The following is a 22,768-nucleotide window of genomic DNA, read 5'->3' as shown; positions in this document are numbered from 1 at the left end:
TCAAGATGCCCATTTCTTTGAAAAGCAGGATATGGCAGATCGAGGTTACCAATTGAGCTGATATCTCTATGCAACATCAACATCAAACATCATACTTCTCTCTTTATTTTATTATTATTATTTTTAATAAACCGCACATACCTCTACCCGATGGATACCACCCGATGGATGGAAGATCTGGACTAGCTCAGGGAAGATTTAAGCCATCAAGGCCAAATTTACCCCTATTTGGGGATATTGAATCTTGAATTAGAAACCTCCCTAAGATTAAACTTGCGAGAGATTACAAAGATATGATGCTTTAATCGTCTTTAGTTTTATGGAATAGGACCTGGTCATGTTAAAACAATGTTTTTCAATTTTCTAGTCTCAGTGACCTTATTCCTACAGGAAATTAAGGTTTCTAATGGATTAAGTAGAGCTATGGCGGTGGAACTTCTTTTATATGCAGGATTCGTCCAAGCAGATGATTTCCCAGTTTGTGTTTTATTTATCTTTTTTTTTCCCCCTCGTGCTACGAGACTTCTTAATAACTAACTAATCCATCCATCGTCTCTTTCACCAGTACAAGAACAGCAATAAAATCACCAGGAAGAAGGATCAAAATACTCCTTTCTGCTTAATCTTATCTTCCCCATTTCTGTGTGGGGATAACCTTGATTCTGTATATAATTGAGAAACACAAAATTGTATACACTTGAGATCGTCACCAACTGTTTACCAGGAAAAAAATAAAAATAAATAATAAACCTAGTCGCTAAGTTTCTGATACAGGGGAGGAAGAAAGAAAAACCAGAAGGAAGGGGTGGTAGTGTTGGGGGGGGGGGGAGATGAAACTTCGATTATTTAACCTATCATGGTACTTTTAAATAATTGAACCTCAGTGAAGATTACTTCTTCTCTGCTAGGTAATAAATCAAACCATGCACCAGTTCCTTAAGATTTTCAGCAACGTGGATATATCTCCTTGATTATAACTTAGCCAAGCCAACTCATTCTTGTCCACCTCACGTGGATAAATGAGCTCGCTTCTAAATCCTTTTTCTTTCCAACTGCACTGGAGAGCTCGATCGATTCCAGAAGGTATTCTGAATCCACAATTTGAACCTGCATCTCAAGCAAGAAATAAGGACTTGAATGAAATTACAAAAAAATGCTAACCAAGGACAGTCGACGAACAGATAGATATTACCTTCTTTCTCTGCTATAAAGTCAGACCGATGGGGCACTTCTTTGCGCAAGATTTTCAATCATGTTGATACATTTTCTTAGTGATGACTTAGCCAATTCATTCTTTTCTACCTCACACAGATAATTGAGCTCACTTTTAAATCCTACTTCTGTCCACTGCACCGGAGGAAAATCTTTGTACAGCTCGGTCAATTCTAGAAGGCATTCGGAAGCAGCAATGTGAAACTGCATCTCAAACGTGAAACAAGGACTTGAAAAAACAACAAAAGAGATGCTAATGAAAGATGGTCAACAAATAGATAGATATCACATAGTTGCCAAGGTGGCTAGGTGACCCAAGGCGGCGGAGGGGTGAAATCAAATGTTGATATCTGACATGTGTAATGGACTGATCTCCCCACGATCCCCCCCCCCCCCCCGCGCTAAAGTGGGGAAAACAAAACCTTCTGTTTTTTTGGGGGAGGGGTTTCAAGTGGAAGGCTTTATGCAATATAAATCCCATACAAATCTCATGATTTATTCTAAGTATAAGATAATAATATGCCTAACACAATATGTTGCAAATTTAAGTATCTTGGAAATTCCTTACTTGGAGTGAGATTATTTTCTTGAATAGAAGGGTACAAAAAGAATGAAAAGAAAATCAAGTTGTACCTGGGCAATCTTTACCGTACTTATGCACTCAACTACTTTGGGTGACACAGAATGGAACATCTGAACAGAGGCAAGCAAGAAATGAGACATAACAGGTTGCAGAAATAACAGACTGGAAATTGAAAATTTTACATTACCCCATGAATGAAAGAAGCTGCACTGGCATGTAAAGATTTGTCCTGAAAGTCATCAGCAATGTGATGGAACTTTGAACTGAGCTCTTTAATTGATGAAAAGATCGAAACTTTGGCTGCTCACAACAGTTTTATGGCAGTAATAAAAAGCCAAGGAACAGTAATCAGAGAGAGAGAGCAATAGAACCAAGAACAACCATGAGAGAGAGTACCTGTCCATGGCAAACCAGGTGCAAGTGCAGATAAAAACACATGCATCAAGTTCTCCTTCTGTTCAAGGATGTCATTTAAATGTGCTACACTTATACAAGATGCTATACAGTCCAGAACCTTATCCTGTGAAGGAGATATATCTTCTTCTTTTCCCTCTTCTGAACTCAAACAAAAGATCAGAGACTATTAGAACAGCATGTAATTCTTAGTACCAAGCATGTATAGAAATTTTTTTATTTTGAGGGTGGGGGGGGGGGGGGGGGGGGGTTTGCAAGCATGTACAACACCTTAAGGTGTTTGGGTCATTTCAGAGCTAAATGAAATGTAGGAAAGCAGAGACATGGTAAGAAAATTAATGGAATCTACACAAATAGTATAAAATAGAAAATAATCAAATATATCATAGAATTCTTGGGTTGAAACTTGCAACACGAGGACATGAGATTGGCTGATAGTGCCCAACTGTTTAAATATCACAACTACTACCCATGGTAAGCCACATAACCTTGGTCATTCAACCCCAGAATGACCATGTGTAAGAAGTAATGTCAGAAGCCACAGAAAATTACAAAGATGCTGCTAATCAAAACATTGACAAGTTTTTTCTGCTTGAAACTACATATCATGAGTCATGACATCCACTTGAAAGCTGATGTTAGATCTGTGACAGCCTACCAGATCACAGCCTTTATTTGGGCTAACAACTTTTCAGGTAGTCACTGGTCCCAGTCCGTCCAAAAGAACAACTCAGAAGAAGAAAAACATCAACATAACTCCTCAAGATGAGAAGTTAGTTTGCAGCATTGCATCTAGTACAAGTAGCCAAAGTAGTCAACTAAGTCAAGTACATTATAAGCTAACCGCAGTTCTGGAGGAAAATTCAGTGAATTCACACACTAACAGAAAGTGGAAAATGTACCCATATCAACACTGCCATAGATGGCCTCCCATTATCTGAAGGCTCAAGTTTTAGAAGAGAACTCGTAAGGTTCATGCACTTCATGGAATATCTTATCTAAATTGGTTCAGTGGTTTTCCTTGATGTAATTTCTGTCAATCCGAATGAAATTTAGAGTGGGGCCCCTCTTGGCTTTTACATTTGCTATCCATGAAATAAAAACTGATCGATGTGAGGAGCTAAGGCATGAAAATATTTGAAAGAATCAAGACAACAAACTGGGTTAACGTCAAGTATTTTAATAGTCTCAGAAAGACAACCCTAATTTATTCAGCCACAAAGAAGCTGTGAAACACCCTGGGTTGGGGGGCTCCAGATTCAAGCTGCACATTTTTAAAGAAGAAACATGAAAAATACCCAGGACTCCAGATTCAAGCTGGCACATTTTTAAAGCAGAAACGTGAAAAATAGAAGTAACAGTAGCCATGCCACAAAATAAATTTCTGTTTATAACATAGAAAGTACGAAACAATTTAGTTATACAACCTGCGATACTTGCATTATTTGACAAAGTTGCTTGCTCAGGCTTTGTGAAGATGCTTTGATTGCACAGCTCAAATAATAAAGGAAATACCAGAGTGAAAAGCTCTGGATTACCAAATGCTTGTACAACCTGAGCAATATTTACAGAAATCACATCAAATATCAAGTAGAATGTCTAAAATCTTCAAAAGAAACAATATGGTTGCTCATACAGGTAGAATACATATTTCTGTATCAATATAAAACAAAATGAAAAAACTGAAGACAGTAGAGAGGTGCTTTATAATCACAGGAGTTTTTTACACGGCACCCACTATTATTGAGGTGAAACTAGTGACCACCCCTATTATGCTCCAAATTACATGTTAATATTACCCACAATTAAGATTTTCAGTTATGTGATGGGTAAAATGACCTAAATGCCCTTACCTTCATTTAACTCATTTTAAATGTGAAATGCCAATTACCAAAATACCCTTTGGACAGTGAAATTACAACATTGCCCCCAATTTAATGAATTAAATGACCTAAATACCCTAAGAAGACTTGCAGACGGCTCAATATCCTTTTCAAAAGACAAAATTCGGCTTCCAGGTGATTTCTACAGCTGCTGTCCTCCGGGAGATTTCAATGGCTGGCTAGGCTTCCAGCCAAACCCAAACAGAGTTCTTTCTTGTCCACAAATCCTCTGAAATGCTCATTCCTTTTAGGCACCATAGTTGTCAAGGCGTCGCCTAGGCGTTGCTTAATCGTCGCCTCGGTGTCTGGGCTCCTTTGGAGTGCCTCAAATTGGCGTCGCCTTATTTTTAGGCAATAAGGCGTCTGCTTTTTTTTCTTTCTTTTTTAAATCACGAGAAAGATGCCTAATTGAAGGCATATATTGAAATACTTATTAGATTCTGATTGTAAAGTATCTATTGTTTGAATCTATATGCATATATGTATAATGACGCTACATGTGATCAAATGTTAAAATAAAAATAAAAACAAATAAAATTGAAAGAGATTAAGTTCTTGACTCAAGTCTCACACTCTCACTCTCACTCTAATCCCTAATCTCTTTCTCTCTTCCTCTCTTCTTCTCTTCCATTCCCGCAGCGACACTCTGGCAAGCAGTGGTCAGTGACAAGCAACTTCTTCTCTTCCTTTTTTCTTGCGACTTCTTATTTAGGACCTATTATGTGTGGTTTGTAGTATGTTGGATGACTTGAGGTAGTCTGATATTAGTTTTTTTATTATATAAGATATGATAGATTTAGAGTGAATGAGATGTACACTAAAAATTTCACTTAAAACGCCTCTAACCGCCTCAAAAGCGCCTCGGAGGGCGCCTCGTCGACTCATCGCCTCAATTAGCCTAAACCGCCTTGCATCGCCTCGTCGCCGTGACAACTATGTTAGGCACCTCAATCGAGATAGTCACTGCGGTCACTGCTTCTATGTCTTTCTCCAAGTTTTCAATGATGAAGAATCCGCCGGAGAAGGAGAAGACTACAAGGCTCAGAGGAAGAAAAGGAGGAAGCAAAGGAGCTACCTATTCCATCTCTGTCATGGCCGCATGAAGAACAAAGACCATTACTAGGTTCCGATTCTGACTCATCCACCGTTGGAGCAACCTCAACCGAGGTACCAAAGATAAAATGATGCGGAATTTGATAAACCCAACCATACCCAGGTTCTTATTCCTCTTTCCCTCCTCAAATTAACAAATATGCAGAAAAGATACATTTAAAGAGCAAAAATGAGAATTCATGATTCACCATGCTCATAGTAACTGTTGGTATTCATCAACAAGAGATCAGAAAAAAAATTTATGGAGGGAAGAAAAAAAGGAATTTGTTCGTCTTTATTTGGAGAAGCGAGGAGCAACCTTTAACCAGTGGAAAAATGGTGGTGCTGCGGCTGATAAAGACTAATCTCAGAGAGAACCCAAGAGTGAACAGTGAAAACTACTCATTCTTCCCAGTTTTTGCTTTGAACATTTTCCAAAACGAGGCCTTTCTTCTGATTCCAGTGCCTAACCAGAAAAATCTTCGCCTTTTGAAGCCCAGAGATGCAATTTTAGGGGAGAAAGTATTAGAACACAGGCGAAGCTTCTTCTTCTTCACTCTGAATATGATTCAGTGCTATGTAGTGCACGAAAAGGAAGAGGGGAGAGAGAGGATTTCCGGTTAGGGTTTGGGGGTTTCCGGCAAAGGTAGGCTGTTTCTGACAAGGTGTACATAGAAGATGGGTGAAGGGAGAATCCACTCACCCACCTAAGGGTTGGGTATGGGTGGGTATTTCAGTAATTTGTGTTAAGGTTGGGGGCAATATTGTAATTTTATTGTCCGAAGGACATTTTGGTAATTTGTGTTTCAAATTAGTTAAATGGGGGTAAGGACATTTAGGTCATTTAGCAAGTTAAATTGGGGGCAATAATGTCATTTTACTGTCCAAAAGGCATTTGGGTAATTTACATTTCAAATTTTAAATCAGTTAAATGAGAGTAAGAGCATTTAGGTCATTTTACCCATCACTTAACAGAAAATCTTAAATATGGGTAACTTGTAACTAGTGGGTGGTCACTACTCACTAGTTTCACCCCAACAATGGTGGGTGCCATGTAAAAAACTTTAATCACAATGACACTAAGCAATCCTAAAATTGTGAGAATGGAAGGTGCCATGATGGAATATGTCATTGTCAATAGTTTTGTGGTGTATATGCTTTTGCAGTGCTCGGGATTTTGAGTGTAACTCAACAAAATTTATGATAGCTTTCGATTTTCCAGGGTAACAAATGCATTAGGCTATAAACCGCATTTCATTCATTACAACCATTTCAACAATGCACAATGAGAATATAGGGAAATGACAAAAATAGTTGCTCCTTGCTCCCTATTCTTCCACAATCTTGCAAATTCCTTCAGCATATTTTGGTTTCAAACTTAGGGTTGAATTGAAACTCATACATAGGCTTGTTTTCTCACAAATATAAGACCACTAGTCTGTTTAGAAGGCCTAAAATAGGCTAAAAACCAAATTTCATCCCAACCTGACCCTTCAATCTACTTGGGCCCCCCAATTTTTTTCAATATCTCAAATGAGATTTCATTTTTCCGGCTAACAGAGACAAGCCTCGAGATCAAGGCTTATTACCATGCTTCAACCTTTCTCTTATCTTGCTTGTGTTTTACGTAAGTGATTTTTAAAAGTGGGAAATAATAAAGATATTGTAATTGTTGGCAAATTTCTTAACTATAAGCAACTAGGAAGAGAAGTAGATCCTTACCATCTACAAAGATATCACTTATGAGCCTAAAAAGAGGATCAGCGCTGCCTGTTAAAGTTTACATGCCAAAACCCAACTCCCACCACTAGAACCAGAGGATGCACTTCAGGAGGTTGATAATAAACCAAACAACCTTAAGAGCAAGATTCCTCTAAAACTCTTAGAGAAAATAATTTACTTCAGTCAATCAGAAAATTAGCAAGAAATCTGACATTAGTTACCTGTTTCAGACAGGAAAAACCAGCTTCACTGTATGCTTTGATCTTTTTGGTACATGCTGATAACATTACGCTTACAATCGAACTCGGACTCGTTGGATCTTCAACAGCAATAGCCTTGTGGCATGACGTACAAAGAGCAGCTATTGCATATAAAATAGTGTCCTTTCCCTGTCAATAAACTAGAATTATTAAGAAAGAAGTTAAGAAAATAACACACAAAATTTAAAGTCATTATTATATGATGAACTGGACTGTAGCATACCCAAAAAAGAAAATGTATTAATTGACTATATATTTGATTGGTAACTGAACACCATTACATAATTGCAATGATAATGGAAAATCAACTTGCACAGTAATTACTTCTTTTTAAAACAATTCTTTCATATCTTTTTATCATAGATCATAAGTAGAATGTTTGAACCTCCCATAAACGACCAGATGCCTCTTTAAGAAGAGATTTTAGCAAGCCATGGTAGTGAGCGGAAAGAGAGTCACCCAAAACTTCACTCAGCTTTCTGATTGCCTTGGCTGACTGCAAGAATCATAATCAAAATCATAAGAAAATAACTGAATGATACACCACTCCAGTTTAAACACACAAAAACAGACCATATCATATCCAGTTTCTTAGCTTTATAAGAAACAAACCCCAGTGCACCCCCCAAAAAAAAAAAAAAAAAAAAAAAATTCTGGGAAATAACAAGCCTACTGACCTTTTTCTTACTTGCCCACGATGATGAACCAACACCATCACAAAGAAGAGGGACAATTTCAGTGAGATATAATTGAAGGGTGACTCTTTCACTGCTTGTGTTTTCATCCCACCAATCCTCAAAGAGGCCACTCACATCCTTGTCATCTTCAAATCTGTATAAGATTTAGCATCACAATTGATTTATAAAGATAATTTTAATTGCACAAGCAGGATCTGCTAATTTAATGGTAAATCAGGAACATTTTTTATTGCACTATCCAACATAGATATACATGCTGATTACAGAAAAAAAACCGAAACCTGGAAAACCCCCCCCCACCAAAAGACCCCCCAAAACCCAAAAAAAAGGGGGGGGGGGGAACCCCCCCCTTTATCAAGAGTCTATATTCGACAAGGAAAGCACTCCCAAGGAAACGATTGACAGTTTGAAGAGTGAAGAGAGTCCTGTCGTTTTCAGCAGAGTCCTAGTGCATTCAGGCGACTAGCAAATTTGAAGCATGAAGAGTCCTTCTGCGTTAAGGTTATTAGAATTAGATTTAGAGAGTCAAGAGTCATAATACATCTAGGTTAGAGTTACATACAGAGGTTTCTTTGAAGAGTCTACCGAAGTAGGCTGATTTTGTTAATTAATCGATAGGAATGTAATTGCTATAAATAGGGGGAGGATGAGTAGAAAGGATATGAGAGAAGTTTATGTGAGAGCCATTGCTCTTGGGAGCCATAGGAATCACCACGCTGGTAGATTATATTGTTTCTTATTCAACTTTTATTCAAAGTCTCGTTTTTCTTCTTGAGTTATTCCACCTTGTTAAGTAACCCATTCGGGTACCTAACAAATTGGCATCGAGCCATCGATTCTAGGGGAATGGTCAAGAGTCGAATGGAGCGAGAGGGTAGAGGAATTGGAAAGTATCGTGAAAGAGATTCAAGGTCAAGTGGGACTCCAGCACAAAACATAGAGAAAGGAGAAAAGGCCAATGACGAGTTTAGAGATGAATTAAGGTTCATGTTATCGCAAGGAAAATCAGCAGAGATGCATACCTTAATGCCGGAGGTGACTAGAACCGATGGAGTTCGACAGCAAGCGACGATCGAACCGAGAAACCGAGAGACTTCCTTCCTAGACATCTTGAGATGCCAATTTTTACGGGGAAGATCCGATGGGATGGATCGCACGAGCTGAAAGGTACTGATCCGTACAAACTCAGCGATGAAGAGAAACCGGAAGCGCAACCCTTTGTTTTGAAGGTGCAGCACTAGGATGGATACGCTCCGAGAACTGCAGCAGCCATTGTCATCATGGAGAAACTTGAAAGAATCAATGATCTATCGATTTAACTCAGCACAGCTGAAGACTCCCCAAGAAGCATTGATTAATCACAAGCAAAGTGGAACGTTTGCAGCATATGAGAAGGGTTTGAGAAATTAGCGCGCAGCCGGAGCGGTAGATGGAGAATGGTTGAAGGGGGTGTTTTGCTGGTTTAAATGAAGAAGTAAGGGCTGAAGTTCGATTATTTGGGCTCACCAATTTGGGCCAAATAATGGACCCGGCCCAAGCCGTGGAGGACAAAAATGGAGTGGGGAAAAATAAGAAACCTCTTTTGGCCCAGCCCACTCAATCAGCCCAAAATCTAACCTCACGTGTTATTAACTTCAGCCCACCCAACACCAATAGTAAAGGAACCAATACGGTTCAGGGAACCGGAATGAACCAAAGCTTTAACGGTTCGGTCGGCCAAACCAAATAAGTGAACCCGCGTCTTCCTCTTCACAATCTCGACCTGCAACTACAGCTGCGACGGGGAGCTCAGGACGCTCACGTTGGTTATCCCAGGAAGAAATCAAAGATAAAATGGACAAAGGGATATGTTTCAGGTGTGACGGCCCATACTCCAAAGGCCATCGATGCCCTCGAAGCAACTAAGGTTGTGTACTCCACGACGATGATAGTCCGAAGTTGCAGCAGCGGAAGGAGTGATCAATGATGACGATATGGAGCCGGTGCTTGAGACGGAACTCTCGCATACCTCTTTGGTGGGGATCGATTCACCACACACACCGAAACTAACGGGACAAATAAATGGCTATGAAGTCATCATCGATCGATTGTGGAGCAACGCACAATTTTGTCGCTCAAGAGTTGGTGGAGCCGTTGGGATTGGAAATCCAGAAAACAAAATTTCAGGTTGCTTTGGGCGATGGGACGATTAGCAAAGGTACGGGGATTTGTCGACAGATTCCGATTCAGCTAGGCGGCGAGGTCTTTGTGCAAAATTTTTACCCTTTCAATTTGGGTAGCATTGATATAATCTTGGGCGTAGAATGGCTGCGGACACTAGGGGAAGTACGCAGAATTGGCGCTGAGAACCATGAGCTTTGAGTGGCGGGGACGACCCGTGAAACTAAATGGGGATCCAACCTTGCTGCGATTAGAAACAACATGAAGAGTGTGCTACGGTCGGTTCAAGCGGTGGTGATGGATACGGCTACAACCTCGCATCCCGTCGGAGACGATATAGAGGTACAAGAGAGTACAAGCGGTGTCACATTTATTAACCGACTTTGCTCAATTATTTGCTGAACCAACCGAATCGCCGCCAAGAAGGAAGCAAGACCACCGGATACGGTTAGCCGAGAGGAGTAACCCACCTAATATTCGACCCTATCGTTACCCACATTCTCAAAAGAACGAGGTCGAAAGATTGGTACAGGAAATGTTAACGAGCAGGATTGGTACGACCTAGTGTGAGTCCTTACTCCAGTCAGATCGTTGGTTCGAAAGAAGGATGGCGGATGGCGTTCTGCGTGGACTATCGTGCCCCGAATAAACTCACGGTTCGACAAGTTTCCCATTCCCGCAATTGCGAACTGTTGGATGAGCTAGGCGGAGCCACGGTATTTACCAAGCTTGATTTGAAAGCGAGGATACCACCAAATTAGAATGACGGAAGGTGATGAAGAAAAGACGGCTTTCGTACACATAATGGGCATTACGAGTTCCCGGTGATGCCGTTTGGGCTCTCGAATGCTCCAGCCACATTTCAATCACTAATGCATGAGGTATTTCGAGAACACTTGCGAAAATTTATTTTGGTGTTCTTTGACGATATTTTGGTGTATAGCAAGACCATGGAGGAACATGTGGCCCATTTGCGAACCACCTTTATACTTCTCACCAGACCACCTTGTAGCAACCGAAAAAAGCAGGGGGGCACACGGAGATTAGGACAATCATACAAAGAGGAGCACGGGACCCACGGAAGATTAAGGCAGGGGAGGGCCCCAACGCCAATCAAAGCCCGAGGGAGGATAACGGGATACCGCAGATGTCGAAATTATGGTAAAATGCCGCCCACCACAAACTAGAAGAAAGAGCACGGGGGAACGAGGCAAGACGGAAGCCCCAAGACAGCCAGACAACGCCGAGGGACGCCGATCACGAAAGAGGGAGAGCGAGCCGGGGGGCGGGGGGATGCAAGAGGGCCACCCAGCCGGAGCCAAGGCGCCCGCCACAAACAAGGCAGAGAAAGAACAAGGCAAAGACGCCACAAAAAGGGCAACGAGGGAGACACAAAGACGAACGGATCGAAAAGTCGAAAACGGAACAAGAGGCACGATCAACAAAAGGGGCTAAACGGAGAGAGAAGACGCCGAGCAAAACAAAGGAGCCCGGAAGGCGCAGGAGAAAGGCACGAGACAACAGAACGGAAAGGAGGGACAGAAAGGGACAGCCGGACCGAGAAGAGAAGCCGAAGGGACCCAGGACACCAACACCAGCCAAAAGGGCACCACAAAGAACGGAGCACCCCGATGGGCACATTAATCCCAAAACGAGACAACCCCACGGGGGCAGGGGAGGACAAGGAAGAGGGACGGGTAGGAAGAAGGGCCGAAGGGCAGTGGAGCGGAGAAAACAAGCCAGAAACCGGACTCCAACCACACCAACCGATCGCAGGGAAGACAAGCAGGAAGGGGGACCCAGGACTAAGAGGGAGATACGGCGGAGGAGGAAAGAGCGCAAGCACACCACCCCAAGGAGGCATCTGAAAGGAGGACGGAGCCCCGAACAGCCGAGAGACGGCCAGAAGGAGGAGCAAAAGGGGACCAACCCAAGTCAGGGCCACCATCCTCAAACGGAGGTCAAACAGAGGGGAAAGAGCCGAAAACCTACGAGGCGCCGCCAACGAAGGAGGAAAGGACCGTGGGCGAATAGGCAAACGACGCACAGCCACAAAAAGACGGGGAGGACGAGACCCCCCGGGGAGGAGCGACAAAGGGAGAGGGAGGCTCCAAGGCAAGGGGGAGGACTAAAAAAAGGGGGCCCAAGAAGGAGGCAACGGATCAAAGCGAGGGAAGGCAATCAAGGGGGGAGAAGCAAGCACAACCAGCGAAACGCCAAACGCCCAAGAGAAACCAGCCAGACAGACACAGAGCGGACCAGCCATCAGACGATGACACGGATCCACCGGGCACGCACGGAAGCGAGCAGGGCAGACAAAGGGCGAACGGGAAAGGAGCAGCCACACGAAGCCCAACAGACCAAGGGGGAGGGATCAATGGAAAGGAGCGCCGTGAAAATACGGAATCAGCGAAAACGCCACCGACACCCGAGGACAAGGGAAACGGAGGGGAGATTGATAAGCCCCCGATATCAAGAGTCATATTCGACAAGGAAACACCCCAAGGAAACGATTGACAGTATTGAAGAGTGAAGAGAGTCTGCGTTCAGAGTCCAAGTGATTCAAAGCAACTAGCAAATTTGAAGCATGAAGAGTCATTCACGTTAAGGTTATTAGAATTAGATTTAGAGAGTCAAGAGTCATAATACATCAGGTAGAGTACAAGGAGGGAAGAGCCACCGAAGAGGCGAGAAAACGAAGGAAGAAGCAAAAAGGGGAGGAGAGAGAAAGGAAAGAGAGAAGAGGAGAGCCAGGAGAGGAAACCGAGATATATGTTTATTAATTATTCAAAGTTGTTTTCTTCTTGAGTTATTCCACCTTGTTAAGTAACTCACACCCCTTTGCCATAATTGTGAAACTCGGCCCTAACCTTAACCCGAAAACTCTATTGTTTGTAGGTCCAAAGACCCGAAGTAGAAGTGGAAGTCAACTATGGGCCATATCAGTAGAAGACATGGTGTTCGACTCCGAATCCATGGAGATTGACGATGATGCCCCATACTCGAAGACCTTGTGGGATTAGAAAAGAGACTACACCTTGATGAAGAGAAGTTTGGTTGATAACCTTAGAGCTTGGTTGGACATGATTTGAAGGCATTCCTCCATGCTAGGTGAGTTATAGTTTATGTTGTGAGAAGCTCATTTGATTTTGATAAGAGTTAGACCTTCATTTCCCTATTTCAGGCTTTGCTGACAGCCTGGGTCGATTGGGCCAATCGACCCAGCCAATCAACCCACAGAGACAGAATCTGTTTAAGATCATCTAATAGGGTTTATGTTGCTATATTTATATAGGACTTCGTATTTTTAGTTTCTCTTGCTTCCAAAACGCCTAGAGAACGAAGGGAACTCCTCTCAAAGCCTCCATTAGTGTGGAAGATCAACTCCTGCAATTCTCAAGTTTCCTCTCTTGTTCTTCAATCAAAGGTTAGTAATCGCTCTTGTATGGTATTGATCTACTCTTACTATGATCCATTCTTTGTACTGAGATTATGAAGAAGATGTTGCATCCTTGCAAACATCTCTTCTACGATCTCCATTCATTCTTTTATGCTATGATCTTCATATTTAATCTTAACCATGATTCTTATGTTTTCTTCATGAAACTATGATCATACTCTTGTTATGATTTCTCTAGCATTATAGATGCATCTTCATGATTATTCATATCCATGATTTACTGGGTTAATCTACTAGAATGAGATCTCATCATCTCCAGTTCTTCCTTTGAGTTCATAGCTTGTTTTCATTGAAAACTATGATTTTTATCAAATTAGAAAGTATGATTCTAAATTAGTAAGTATTGGTTTTTATCGTTGTTTGATGTCTAATCTATGCTAGTTAGTCTTAGATTATTGTTTTAGAGATTCCCTCTGAGTTTCGTAGTGTTTCGAATCTTGTAGAATAGGTTTCGGATAAAAAATCAGTTTTTAGATGCGTACTGTTCACTGGGTCGACTGCTTGGGTTGTCTGGATCAATTGACCCAGCCAGTCTTCCTAGCATGATAGCAAGGGATTTCTTCTTCCATTTCGATCCGTTTGATGTCTATTCTTTTAGGACTGCTTCCTAATGATTATTTAATGCTTGTTTAGGGTTTGTTTGCTAACTTTGGATTCATTCTCTTGTCAGTCCGGAATATCTTCGAATCTATTTAAGGTAAGGACAATTGTTTCCATATTAACATAGATTGCGTGAATCCTAGTTTCTAAATTGGGAAACACCTAGAATTGCTACTGATATTGTAGTTCTAAGTATGATATGACTGTTGTAACAACAGTAGGATCTTACTTTTATATTTCTTTTATGTACTTGATCATGTATGGACTCTTACTCATATATGTTGCATATTCAATTGATCTTGCCTTTATGTACTCTTTTATATGATGAGATATCAGTTGTGTATGTTATGACTGAATTGGAAATGTGATTGATTAGGTATGATTTAGGATTGGGGAATGTCCTTTTGACATTTTTGTCCTTGAACATCAATGGGAATAGTATGGGATATTTTCGATGGTGCCCTTTGACGCTTTCCCGGATTATTGGTTGTCATACCTGGAACTTGTCTAGCAGTGTTGGCTATGATTCCCTGTTATATCAGACTCGATTCGGAAGGTATTGAGACCGAGTAACCCGTGGTAGCAATGGGGATTTATGGGCGCTCAACACCGGTGAGTTATATCCGTGAGAGGACATGAATCACATTGTGGATACTCGTGAGAGGTCATTCATTGGTAGGGTCCCATTTAGTAAACTTGGGCTCATAAGTGTTCAAGACCGGTAGCCAACCCGTGAGAGGACATGAGAGCTTCCCATCTATTATTTGTGGATGATCAATAAGGTTAATGAGTCCGTAGTCCGAGTTGGTTGTAGCCATAGGATACGCTGACTCTAGTGTGAAGGATACTTGGAAAGGATCGCCGGGGCAAGGAATGGACGTATCTGGATCAAAGTTGATATAACCAAGTAGATGACTTGCATTTGGCTAGGCTTTACCTTGACATGCGCCAATACTTAGACCAATGGTGATGTGAGAGAGCGGCGACCTAAACGCGACCTAAACCCTAGCCAAGGAATGTCCGAGAGGGATGCAGGACCCAATTACCACTGGAGAACCCAAGATACTAAGATGGTTAATGGAGAGTGATTTGAGACCTACTAATGTAGTATTGTATTTGATTGATCAAAACAGTGTACCCAAATAGGACCTTTTCACAAGGAGTCAATTGCAAATTTGATGGACTTAAGGTGAACCATAGTTTAGATGGGAAAGAGGGCTGAAACTAGAATGGTATTATAAGGATAATAGCATATAACGAAACGGGCTGAATAGATCTTCAAATAGGGGTAGAACTATAATGAAGAAAGTGACAATAACAATGTAACATGTAACACCCAGGCTTCACACCGCAAGGTGGATCGATTGGATCGAACACCAACCTACCTTGATCAAACACAAGGGTTCTCCAAAGAGGAGGAATGCTAGCAAGCAATTTGATTTCAATTCATGAGTTGTATCTTCACCACTTACATAAGTCTCTTTATATAGTATTCTAAAGAGACATAAACATTAATGGTAACAACCACTAGTTAACACAACCTACTACAAACATTAATGGAAACATCCAAGTACTACCCAACACCACTAGTCAAAACAATAATGAAAACATCCAACTACTACACCCCACCACTAACCAACACCACCTACTAGCTCCTTTTGTTGACTTTTCAAAGCTAGACTTGGGCTTAGTTCAAAATAATAGGCTGATATTCTCCCACTAAAATAATCCAAGCCCATGAAACCATGGGCTCATTTTATCCCACTACAATAGTCCTAGCCCATGCAAGCCATATAGGTCCCACTTTTGACTAAGACGACTAGACAAGGCATCTCTACAAGGGGCCCGTCTTCAACTTGCAAGCTGTTATGATTTCTTCTCCTTTCTCTTCCTCTGCAGCCTATTTCCATGTCTCCAGCTGAGCGATGCTGATTCCATGGGGACCATAAATGTTTCACCACAAAAAAAAGGGGACCATAAACATACTTGCCATGTCCTAAAACATTTAAGTAAAAGATTTGGGATTCCTCCTGACATCCTGACACATTCCATTCCTGCAGCGGTTGTCAAAGCATTAAATTGCCTAGGCATCCAAGCTCTTTCTTGGCCCAAGGCGACAGCATGTGTTGTTCACACTTCACTAGTATAGACATGCTTATTGCTTTATTTTTGAAAGAGCTTATATATAAATATCCTATACTTTGTTTAACATGTTGATTTTCACATTTTAACTCACTGCTAGGATAATAAGTTCATATTGCATTGATATTGCTTCAATGCTGCAGATACGCAAAGTTATGTAAAAGCATCATTGCTTATCACATAGACATATCCTGCACATCCAACATCTTTAGTTGCCTAGACACCTAGCCGCCTTGACAACTATGATTTCTGCCTCCTCTTTTCAAAGGGAACATTTCAGGGAGTTATTTCCTATAGAAAGAGAATACTTTTTAAATTTTATTTTTTCTTTTTGTTTCGACATAATTGTTTGTTGTTTTAAGATTAGAATTCATACTAGAGATAGGACCATCCCATGCTAGTTAGTATTCTTCGGGTTCTAGAGATAGGACCACCCTATATGTAAGTTAGCATTTATTGATCAATCATACAATAGGAGAACAAGGAGATACGACGTATACACACACAAAATGATGTAAACATACATAAGTGCATGGGATTGCATAATATGACATTAACAGCCCACTTGATATAAGAACATCTCAAAACAAAGGGTGCATTTGGGAAAATGCTGTGTTGAATCTGTTGATAACCTGTTATTGTTCTGGATGAAGGTTTGAAGGGACGTGCTAAAAAAGATCTGAAGATCTGCTCTAGGATAAAGATTTGAAGAGACAGGCTAAATAAGATCTGTTGTGGGTCAAAGATTTCAAGAGAACCTACCAACCGAAATAAGATTTGAAAAAATCATTAGATTAATTACCCATTTCATCTCATATGGTTTAACCTGTGAGAAGAGAAGATTTTAAACACCCAAAACATGATAAAAATAAAAAAAAGCAACACTAATGTTTGTTCCAAGATGTCCATAAACATCAAACAGCATTTAAAATAGTCTGAATGCAAGAGATGATCCTTTCTTTTGGGGAAAGAAAACATTTTGGCCTGCTAATCAGACTCAAAATGGTATCTGAAGTTGGGAATTGGAAATGCAAGACAATTTCTCTACCATGTTCTAATTTTCAATTTCAAGGTTAAGCAAGACAATGAAAGGAAATACCAATGACAGAAATCAGAGAATATAAAAGGGGAAAAATGGAAAAGTAGACCATCCAAAGTATGGCTTCAGAAAGAACACACAAACCTTGAAACAAAAACAACAGGAATGATCGTCGCATGATATCCACCCACGACATCGGCAGCTAGTTGCGAAAAGTTCTTCAGCAGAACCACACAAGAAATCTGAGCATTTCTATCACCAGTATGCAATGCTACAGTGTCTTCAATCAACTTCTGGGCCTGAGAAGGAGCTGAATGCTTCAATGTGACTCCACAAGCACTTGCAAAAGCACGTTTTGCTGCCCCACTTTTCTCCTCTTTAACAGTAGCAAACAAGATCTTCAAAAGCATGCTTGTAAATGGCTTTGTATCAGCACCAACTTTTTGAACAAGTAAGGTAATAAAGCTAGCAACACCAACCCTGCAACAAGGATAATGTATAAAATTAAAACGACAAAGTACCTTAAATCTGTGTTAAGCAAGTAGAAAAGAAAGCTCCATTTCTTATCCTCAAGAATATTAATTATCATTGTTTCAGCTATTAAATGCAACTAGCTATATGATTTCTCAACTCAACAGCTCCTGCTGATACATTCTTTTCTTTAATGGGACAACTAGCAACTTTATAGTATAAAAAAGGTGAGTTTGATGCCAAATAGCTAGGAATCCCACAACACTGCAAGGATTCATGTTAGTCTAGGTCTTGTACCAAGTATGATCTTGCACAAGGCTTTTTCAAGGGCAAAGATTCATGTAGCTGATCCTATCCAGGTGAACATACCTTGATGTGTATGGCTGTGGCTCTTTCCTCTTTTTGTCAATATCCTTGTATTCCCTTTCTCTTTCCCTGTGCCTCTTTTCCCATATTTTTCTGGCCCATCCCTCATTTTCTTTCCCACTTTCTGGGTAAAACCTTGTTTTCTATTCTTTCACCTGTTTGGATCCATGTAGTCCACCCCCATTAAGTTGGTTAAGGTTGAGTTCTGTGTTTTTCTTGATTTATGGTGCTCAAATAATGGATCAAAACAGATTTGGGGGAAAAAAGGGGTAAAAGTTACAGAAAGACAAGTTCAGAAAGGCAGCAGGAAGGATGGACTTCAAAGTCCCAAAAAAACAGGATTTTAATATCAAAATTGCCGAAAGAAGAAAAGTTTATTTCACTGTAGCTCAATTCTCCATCTAAGCCATCAACTTCCCTCCCTAATTTTTAAACAATCCAGAGAACTCCAGGAAAATGTATCAAATTACCACACCAAAACTCAAGCTTCATTTCTGCCACAGATCCATGATCAGTAGAAACAGCAATTAAAAGATCTATCTTTCCCATTCTTCTGCACTTTCCAATGATATCTAAGCATCCATCTTGCTTCTCCATTTACTTCTTAATAACATGTCTGCTACATTTACCTCTTTTCCCCTTGCAGGGGTTTTTAGTGGTTTTTACTTATTCATCCAAAAAAAAAAGAAGCATCATGGCTGCTACATCAATTAGCCAGTATAGATGACTAGTGACAAACTGACTGCGATTAATTGAGTTCAACAAGACAATCTGTTCAAACCCCTCCCCCCCCCCCCCCCCCCCCCCCCAAAAAAAAAATCCAGAGAATCTGATTTTCCGAATAAGCAATACAAATATTAGCAATTCAAATCTCCTCCGGATCCTCCACTTCCTTATTGCTTGACCCTAGCATCCGATGGGGTTATTGTTCACTCTTCTTGGCCCCCGGGCTGTTTATGATTCATGCATCCCTAACGCTATCCCTTTCTCCTCCTTTATTGCTAATGGCTCTTGGTCCCCTTCTCCCCATCCTAGTCTCACACAAGTTTGGAACCCCCCCCCCCCCCCCCCCTCTTGTCCTCTGCTTTCAACCTCACCATTTGGATCCCTTCCTATACCAAAACCTTCACAACTACCTTTGCTTGGAACCTCCTCAGGTCCCCATTTCCCCGGTCCCATAAGCCCCTCTAGTTTAGTTCAAAGGCTACATCCCCCGCCACTCCCTGACCCTTTGGAGAGCCCTCAAACTAGCCCTCCCAGTCCAATCTTTCCTCAGTCGCCACATCCCCGCCAACCACAACTATTTTCCCTGTTGGAATGCAAACGAGGACCTTAATCACCTTTTTTCCTCTTGTCCCTTCTCCCGCTCCATCTGGAGTTTAGCCCATGCTTCTAGTTGGCCTAGATCGAGAAGTTCTTTTGGTTTTGCTCCAAATTGGAATTGGATCCTGAGAATCTTCTCTGGCTCCACGATTTGCAACCAAGTGAGTAAGCTCGTCTTTGCCGCCACTGAGCGCAACATAAGAAGATGGACTTCCAAATCCCAATCCCGAGTCTTAATTTGGAATGCCATCTATTTTGATGTTTTTTTTTCTAGACTTATTACTTTCCCCCATCCCCCAGTCTTTGACTCTCCAAGGAATAGATCGATTGTTAGTTCCTGGAGTCTAACCTCCTCTTTCTAGTCGCCCTCTTGACTGCTGCCCCCCAGTTTCTCTTTGTATTTCTCATTGGCCCGGTGTTTTAATATATTTTTTATTCATCCAAAAAAATATATTAGCAATCAAACCCCAGCCCAAGGAAGAGAAAGAAGACATATTACATGATGGAAAATATCTGGCGCTATTATATCCCATTATTGCCATTGGGGGGACAAGAGAAGAGAATAGAATGCCAGGTTTTTGGTTGTTCTGATACAAACATAGAAAAACCATTCTGCATAACAGTAAAAATTTTCCTAGGTTAGAACCACCAAAATTTATGAATTTCACATATCAACAAACCTAGTGTTCAATCCAACCCCAGAGCGAACAAGCTGAGCAAGGCGAGGAATCAATTGATCCAACGATGGTGCATCAACAACTTTTATACATAGGTCAAGAGTTTCCCACATGGGAGAGCCCTTCGCAACTGAAATTCGCAAATGCTCAAGCTTCTCAGTCTGGATACCAGCGCTTGCTGCATGCAACTGATTCATAACCCAAAGGCCAAAAAAAAAAAATTGGGATGTTAACACATTTAAAAGAAAAGGACAAAAAAAAAGGGTTTAAAGATTAGATGATAATATCAAGACTTCATGAAGGGACACTTCAGTCCTATCAGTAAGAAGATAGCTTTTCCAACCTCGACATAATTAAGCCCTTGGTCTTCAAGACTAGATAAACTTTCAAGCATGCAGCAAACCAGATCAGGCAGATGTGGACGAAGTGCAATCCCAGCACCCTGCAGATATTCGAAGAAGTTTCTGTATTAAGTTGAGAAACAACAAATAGACAGTTCAGTATAAATAGTTGAACTATTACACGTAAAAATGTAGTCAAATTTCAAATGAAAAAAATGAGGAAATGAATACACATATTTTAATGGCAATTCCCCCTCCCTTTCTTTCCGAGAGGAGAGAAAGAGCAACAAATAAAGTTGGCCACCAAGGAATAAACTAATAGGAAATAAAAATAAACATAAAGGAGGGACAGTATTTGTGAAAGAGAAAGAGGCACTAAATAGATGCGGCTTTAAAGGCCTGAATATTCAAGGTCAGGACAGAACCACAAGTAAAATAATGCTGTAATAGCCAGACCATAGGAGGGCACACTTATAATCCTGCCACAATGGTCTAGCCCCTTAACTGTGCTAAAAGAAGATAATGTTAGTTGTGCTGTTAAAAGGGATAAATGAATGCAACTTCCTAGGAATCAGTTATCACTTCTTAGAACCCCCAGAAATTAAAACCCGCCTACCTTGGAAAGCTTCATAACCATTCCTATCGATGCCTTTCTGACATTGGAGACTTTACTCATTATCCCATCAGCTAGCAAGAATGGCAAAACAATATCCATCGTTTTCCTTGCATCTGACAGTGAGGTAAGTGAAACATCACATAATCTCGTAGTTAACGAACTCACAGCGCGACACAAACTGTCTCCTGAATTCCGAACAGTTTCCTTTATGTCATCCATGGCACGAAATGCCACTACCCATATTCTATTCAAATGCTTTGATACCTACATGACAGGAAAAAAACTCATCATGGTGACCGTTATCCCCAAAGAAAGAAAATTAAGAGATTGAGAGGGGGGGGGAGACTTACGACAAATTTGTGAAATATGTGTGGTTACCCAGTTAAAAATGCCAGTGCAATGAAATATGAATGAACATCACTAATTTTGTAGAAATGGATAGACAACAAAAATACACACCTTATGTTGCCAAATTAAGATTTTCACACCAGCAATTGGCTCGTTATAATCATGCAGGATGTTTTGACAGATAACAATGATGCATCCTAAGAGCCTCATTGCCTATAAAGCAATTACTAAGAAGCTAAACCAAGAGTAAATACCTCATCAAACTTACGCCCTTGGACAATATCCGCAAGGGCAAGACAAGAAGCCTCTCGTGAACGCCAAAGCCTGGATCCACATTGAGTCAATAAATCATCAATAATTAGGTCCAGGTGTTCATCTATAGTCTTCTTTGAATCTGCCACAAGTGACTTCCAAATGTGTGCCATTGCATCCTACAAATACAGAAACAACCAAATCATACAAGGGCATGACTAATATCCTAGGGAACTTCTAGGTCCCTAATAAATGCAGATAACAATGTCTTAGTACGTCAAAAGACTTCCCCCTTTTTGTCAATGACCACTTACTGGGAGGAGGAAGAATACTCACTCAATCTCAGCCTGAACAATTCCCTGATTGGTTAATTTAACTGCTAATGCATTAACACATTGGATTCGACTGAAAATTCAGCAACATTATGAAGCACACATAGACATCCCACATACCTGAACATTTTTATCGGGATCATACTGGTATCGGAAAAGCCTGGGAATTAGCAAACGTAAATGTGGTTGAAGAGCATCCCCAGCTTGTTTTGCTATCTTAGAAAACCCAAATGCAGCACCCCGCTTGGAATTTAGAGAAGCTTGATAATTGGCCAGATCCATAAATTTGTAAATCAAGTCTGGTTTTCCCATCTCATTTGCTAAACTGCAGAGCTCCTTGTAAGTACTAAGTTTCCCTCCACTGAGATTTTCACCAATGGCCCCTTCTTGAAAGACTTCAGAGTTCTCAACAAGCTGCATGAGAGAAACCAGTCATTTATATTTGAGTTGGTCTACAACATAAGAAAGTAAACTCGGACCCACAACTTGAAAAGGCAACATAAAAGCAACAAATGACGAGGTGGTTAAATTGTGGCATTGAAAAGAGGGGGGAAGCATGATCATTTGTGGGGTGGAGTAGATGATGAGGTGATGTAGTTTATTTTCAGATTGAGACTTTGGCATTGGTATCTGGGAATGACCAAATGACTAAACAGTTTTTACCTGTTGGTGCAACAAAAATTTGCAGATCTGTTTATGATCATGTATCAAGATTCAGGATACAGGATTGCACAGGCTTTCACCTATCCTGATCTATATCAGATTGGATAGGTAAAT

General features: G+C 40.8%; 1 protein-coding gene across 2 annotated transcripts in view; it reads right to left on the bottom strand.

Annotated features, from left to right (window-relative positions):
• Nucleotides 1–307: 307 nt before the first annotated feature.
• Nucleotides 308–22,768, bottom strand: part of LOC149020823 (ARM repeat superfamily protein) — a 59,885-nt gene continuing 37,424 nt past the window's right edge. Inside the window, exons 18-32 of one of the 2 annotated variants that reach the window (XM_089149033.1) lie at nucleotides 22,112–22,405; nucleotides 21,662–21,838; nucleotides 21,060–21,323; nucleotides 20,446–20,544; nucleotides 20,106–20,290; nucleotides 17,410–17,745; nucleotides 7,844–7,997; nucleotides 7,552–7,662; nucleotides 7,128–7,295; nucleotides 3,637–3,763; nucleotides 2,192–2,350; nucleotides 1,983–2,095; nucleotides 1,846–1,905; nucleotides 1,193–1,416; nucleotides 308–1,107 (exon numbers count right to left, since the gene is read on the bottom strand). In XM_089149033.1, the coding sequence (XP_089005159.1) occupies nucleotides 1,213–1,416; nucleotides 1,846–1,905; nucleotides 1,983–2,095; nucleotides 2,192–2,350; nucleotides 3,637–3,763; nucleotides 7,128–7,295; nucleotides 7,552–7,662; nucleotides 7,844–7,997; nucleotides 17,410–17,745; nucleotides 20,106–20,290; nucleotides 20,446–20,544; nucleotides 21,060–21,323; nucleotides 21,662–21,838; nucleotides 22,112–22,405 (2,451 nt within the window). In that variant the 3' untranslated portion in view covers nucleotides 308–1,107; nucleotides 1,193–1,212. The remainder of the gene's footprint in view (nucleotides 1,108–1,192; nucleotides 1,417–1,845; nucleotides 1,906–1,982; nucleotides 2,096–2,191; nucleotides 2,351–3,636; nucleotides 3,764–7,127; nucleotides 7,296–7,551; nucleotides 7,663–7,843; nucleotides 7,998–17,409; nucleotides 17,746–20,105; nucleotides 20,291–20,445; nucleotides 20,545–21,059; nucleotides 21,324–21,661; nucleotides 21,839–22,111; nucleotides 22,406–22,768) is intronic. The other variant, XM_089149032.1, reaches the window with a different exon arrangement.

The sequence above is a fragment of the Hakea prostrata genome, chromosome 3 (assembly GCF_041222555.1).
Source record: "Hakea prostrata isolate BN-2017 chromosome 3, UWA_Hpros_2, whole genome shotgun sequence".
NCBI classification, from domain to species: domain Eukaryota; kingdom Viridiplantae; phylum Streptophyta; class Magnoliopsida; order Proteales; family Proteaceae; genus Hakea; species Hakea prostrata.
This window is presented reverse-complemented; position numbering and strand designations above follow the sequence as displayed.